Raw genomic sequence first — 5,138 nt, forward strand, 5'->3', positions numbered from 1 at the left:
ATATACTTAGTGGGTTATTCTGTCCCCAACTCCAAAAGTTCTAAAGCAAGCAATTACGCCAGCCCAAAGGCAAGGACCCATTCTGCCCAAGGCAAGGACCCAATTGATTTGTTCCTATAAACTATAAAGCTGTTCCCATCTTCTTCATACATATTGTCATATATCAATTAGCTAGCTGCATTTCAAAAAAGAAAGGGAAATGATGAACAAAAATCAACAGAACTTGTTGTCAAAGATGGCAACTGGCAATGGTCATGGTGAAAATTCTTCATACTTCGATGGATGGAAGGCTTATGAGGATAATCCATTTCATCCTACTGATAATACTCATGGGGTTATCCAAATGGGCCTAGCAGAAAATCAGGTAACTAAATTTATAACTTTCTTAATGTGCATTTTATTAGTTTGAAGTACACTCAGAGTTACAGAGTTTAGTTGCATTATATAAATATTCATGGTTTTTACTTTTTATGTCTTGTTCAATCTGCAGCTTTCTTTTGATTTGGTTGAAGAGTGGGTAATGAAAAACCCTGAAGCCTCCATTTGCACACCTGAAGGAGTAACTGACTTCAGAGACATAGCTATCTATCAGGATTATCACGGCTTGCCAAAGTTCAGATATGTAAGTAACATACTAATCTCATATATATATATATAGAGAGAGAGAGAGAGAGAGAGAGAGAGAGAGAGAGCTCCTCGTACTCTATTATCCATTACATCTCTCTTACACACATAAAAGATTAATTAATAAAGTTTCTTATGTATATTCCACAGGCTGTGGCCAATTTTATGGAGAAAGTAAGAGGAAATAGAGTGAGATTCGACCCAGACCGCATTGTTATGAGTGGAGGAGCAACCGGAGCTCATGAGATGACTGTCTTCTGTTTGGCTGACCCTGGGGATGCATTTCTAGTACCTACTCCTTATTATCCAGGGTAAGATAATCGATACCTCTTCGTCCATTTCAATTCTCTACTTCTTTATGCTTCATAAATTTCTCTTTTAATGAAAATTAAGTTAAAAAATGATGTAATAATGTAGGTTAGACCTTAGAGGGGGTGGCTATTTGACTTGGCTTTTGAGCTGTTTTTTCCCTCATATAAATAATGACTCTTGAGAGAGAGAGATTGACTATTAAATCTACTTTGATCATGATATACTATTACACTTAAAAAAAAAAAAAAAGGTTGATTTAGTCCACGACACTGCTTGAGTGCTGAGAATGATTTCTCTAATGTCAACATCCCAAGCTCTTAAGTTTTCAACATCAGTGCCATAACCAACCAATTTATTACACTTGGAAGAAAGAAGTTTTCAAGTAAAAAAGGATTCTCCATATATAAAAAACTTTAGTCCATGTCTTGAGTCTTGGCAAAATTGGAAAAAAATAGTCTAGGAAAATGAGGCCCATCTTCCTCAAAGACCAGCCTTTGTTCCCATTTTTGAGTCAAATACCAATTTTCCATCAGTCCAAGATAAGAACACGCAGTTGACTGCCCTCTGGCTTGAGGTCAGAAGGTTAAGAATTTTCTTTTTCTTTTTTTCAAAATCCATATTAATAATATATGAATTTTACTGTCAAATCATTTAGGAAAGCAATTAATTATGCTCTGATGATTACATGGTTTATTACATTATAAAGAAGGTGGAACCCAATTAATTATATGATTCCCATGGCCTTAAAATGATGAAAAGTATTTGTATTTTTTCATAGATTTTTTTGCCAGACCTCTAGCAATATTCAAAACATTATCTCACAATCTTGCCTTTTCATTGCAGTTTTGATAGAGATTTGAGATGGAGAACAGGAGCACAACTTGTTCCAGTTGTATGTGAACGCTCTAATGATTTCAAGGTGACAAGAGAAGCATTGGAAGCTGCCTATAAGAGTGCTCAAGAGGCCAACATTAGAGTAAAGGGGTTGCTCATTACCAATCCATCAAACCCGCTGGGCACTATCTTAGACAGAGAGACACTAAGAATGGTAGTGAGCTTCATAAATGAAAAGAGCATCCACTTAGTCTGTGATGAAATATATGCTGCCACTGTCTTTACTCAGCCTGGTTTCATTAGCATAGCTGAGATAATACAGGAGAAAGAAATCGAATGCAACCATGATCTCATCCACATTGTTTATAGTCTGTCAAAAGACTTGGGATTCCCTGGCTTTAGGGTCGGCATTGTCTATTCCTACAATGATGCAGTAGTGAGCTGTTGTCGAAAAATGTCAAGTTTTGGACTAGTTTCCTCACAAACTCAACATCTAATTGCATCAATGCTATCGGACGATGAGTTTGTCAATAAATTTATTGCAGGGAGTGCTAATAAGTTGGCAGCTAGGCATCAGGTGTTCACTGAAGGTCTTGCTAAAGTAGGCATTAGTTGTTTGCAAAGCAATGCTGGGCTCTTTGTGTGGATGGATTTGCATCACCTCCTCAAAGAACAGACATTTGAAGCAGAGATAGCACTATGGAAAGTGATAATACGTGAAGTTAAGCTCAATGTTTCTCCTGGTTCTTCTTTTCATTGCTCAGCACCAGGGTGGTTCAGGGTTTGCTTTGCCAACATGGATGACCAGACTATGGATGTAGCTTTAACAAGAATTAGAGCCTTTGCGGTTCAAAACAATGAGACCAGTACCACAGTGCCTATGAAGAGACAGTGCTGGCAAAAGCAGCAAAACAACCTAAGACTCAGCTTCAAATCAAGAAGAATGGATGATCTCGTGATGACTCAGTGCTCAATGTCACCTCGCTCCCCTTTAGCTCAATCACCACTTGTTCGAGCAAGGAACTAGGAAAAAAGAAAAATAGTGACTTTCCAGCAAAGGCTGATAGATTCTTTAACCGGTATATTGGTTCATTGATACCTCTTCTTTTTCTTCTTGAGTGCATTCTTTAATTTTTTTTTCACATACCAATTGCTTTGAAAGAATTTTGATGAGAATCAATAAGCGTTCAAAGATCCATTGTATGTTCCAGTTGGGCCTATTACAAGAGCAAGATCCAAGAAGATCAAAGAAGCACTTAATGGGTTGATTCAAGAGATTTGTGTTGATTCTAACGCAGGACATTCCAAGCTTGGTCCAAAGGAAGATGAAAGCGTAATGAATTTAATTCAAGCTATTTAGGGCTAAGCTGGCTTAATTGGGAGTGATTTATGGCGTGAATTAATGGCTGATTGACTTTCCAGCTCTATATTAGTTAAGGCAGATTTTTTCCTATTTTGGATCTGCTAATTTCAGACCAAATCAAATTTTATTTAGGGTTTTATTATTTAGTACGTTTTTTAAGTATTTTCCTTGTTTTTAGGTGCATTTAATGCTTTTTAGGTCAAATTTGATTCCTGGTATGGTAAGGTATCAATTAGGAGTTATTCTAGAATATATTTTCTTGTCTGTCAAGTTTTATGGAGCCCTTAAATAGGCTCTGAAGTTTGTAAACGTTTTTCAGAATATTATTGAATAGAAATCAGAAAAGGTGAGGCTTTGCTCTCTTTTGGTTCTTCAAGAACTGTGAACTTATCAGGGATTCTTCTTTGTGGCGTTCAAACTTTATACCTTTGGTTCGTGATTCTTTATAATCATTGGGTCAAGGTCAACTTATACCTTTGGTTCGCGTTTCAATTATAAACGTTGGGTCAGGGTTTCTATCAAAAATCTGAATTTTAGCTTTCTTGGGCAAGTATTCCAATATTTTTGTTGGGTCTCAAAGCGTGTCAATTGAGGTTCGCATCATTTGGTATCAAAGCACAGGTTCTAAAATCAGTTTCCTATCCCTTTATCTTTTGTTTCTTGTTATCATCCTATCTTGTTTCTTTTGTGTTCTTCATTCATCGTTCTTATTTATTTATTTTATTGATGTGCATTAGGTTAAAGTCGTGCACCCAGTTCCAAAAAAAAAAATTTGTTTGTAGTTTCAATTCTCTCAGATCAGAATATCGTTTTCTTTTGTCCTCTTCCTTTGATTTAGTGTTTCTGTCATATTTTCTTGCCGTTGGTATTTGTTTTTACACTACAAGTTGAATTTCTTGATCAAGTTTATTAGTTTAATGAAGAACTGAAAATGCGAAGTTACGAGTGGAAAAAGGCAAGAGAGTGTGAGACTGTTATCAGGAAAAAGCCAATTTAAGAGTGAAACACGAGTGAGAGTGACATAATTTGAGTGCAAACACGTGAGGGAGTGTTGTGAGGAATTATTTCTAACAATTCTCTGTTATTTCAAAAGTATGTCTTTCAGGTGTGAAACATCAAATAGGGAAGGAGGGGAGGAGTCGTCCATCATTTTACAAGCTATGCATGAACGTGGTGTTTAATGAGATTCGGGATCGGATGGATAGGCAAGACACTGTTATTGCTACTTTGCGTGAGGAGCATCTCCAAAGAGGCCCTAATGCTAGAAGGCAAGAAAGGCGTTCTCGCATGAATGATTCTGATGACTACCACGAGGATGAGTTTGAAGATGAAGAAGATCAATCTTCATTGAACAATGAGGGCAGGTTTGTGCCAAGGAGAGAAAGGCGTGGTAGAGGTTTCCGAAGAGATCCAAGATGGCAAGATGGGACTGACAGGAACCTAGGAAACATAAAAATGAAGATACCAACATTCCAAGGGAAAAATGATCCAGAAGCATACTTGGAGTGGGAGAAGAAGGTGGAATTAATCTTTGAGTGCCACAACTATTCCGAGGAGAAAAAGGTAAAACTCGCTGTCATTGAGTTTACTAACTATGCTATTATATGGTGGGATCAACTTTTGTTGAACAGAAGGAGAAATCATGAGAGACCTATTGAGAGTTGGGAGGAAATGAAGGCAATCATGAGGAGGCGGTTTGTTCCTAGTCACTACTATAGGGACTTGTATTAGAAATTACAGAGTCTTACTCAAGGCTATAGGAGCGTGGATGACTACCACAAGGAGATGGAGATTGCCATGATTCGGGCAAATGTAGATGAGGATAGAGAAGCTACCATGGCAAGGTTTTTGAATGGGCTGAATCGTGACATTGCCAACGTGGTGGAGTTGCAGCACTACGTGGAGTTGGAGGACATGGTGCACATGGCAATAAAGGTGGAACGACAACTTAAAAGGAAAGGAACTCGGTCATTTCGAAATCTGGGCTCCTCTACTTCATGGAGGT

General features: G+C 37.7%; 1 protein-coding gene across 2 annotated transcripts; it reads left to right on the forward strand.

The window, feature by feature from the left end:
• Positions 1 to 3,493, forward strand: LOC142611704 (1-aminocyclopropane-1-carboxylate synthase-like). 2 transcript variants are annotated; one of them, XR_012840087.1, is made up of 5 exons: positions 69 to 364; positions 491 to 622; positions 775 to 935; positions 1,780 to 2,849; positions 2,982 to 3,493. XR_012840087.1 is itself a non-coding variant. In XM_075783814.1 (4 exons), the coding sequence occupies exons 1-4, from the start codon at positions 200 to 202 to the stop codon at positions 2,795 to 2,797; spliced, it is 1,476 nt and encodes a 491-aa protein (XP_075639929.1). In that variant the 5' UTR covers positions 1 to 199; the 3' UTR covers positions 2,798 to 3,146. The 2 variants fall into 2 exon arrangements, 1 of the variants encoding a protein (XP_075639929.1); XM_075783814.1 differs by having other exon boundaries at positions 1 to 364; positions 1,780 to 3,146.
• The last annotated feature ends 1,645 nt before the right edge of the window (positions 3,494 to 5,138 follow it).

Source organism: Castanea sativa, chromosome 10 (genome assembly GCF_040712315.1).
Source record: "Castanea sativa cultivar Marrone di Chiusa Pesio chromosome 10, ASM4071231v1".
NCBI lineage: Eukaryota > Viridiplantae > Streptophyta > Magnoliopsida > Fagales > Fagaceae > Castanea > Castanea sativa.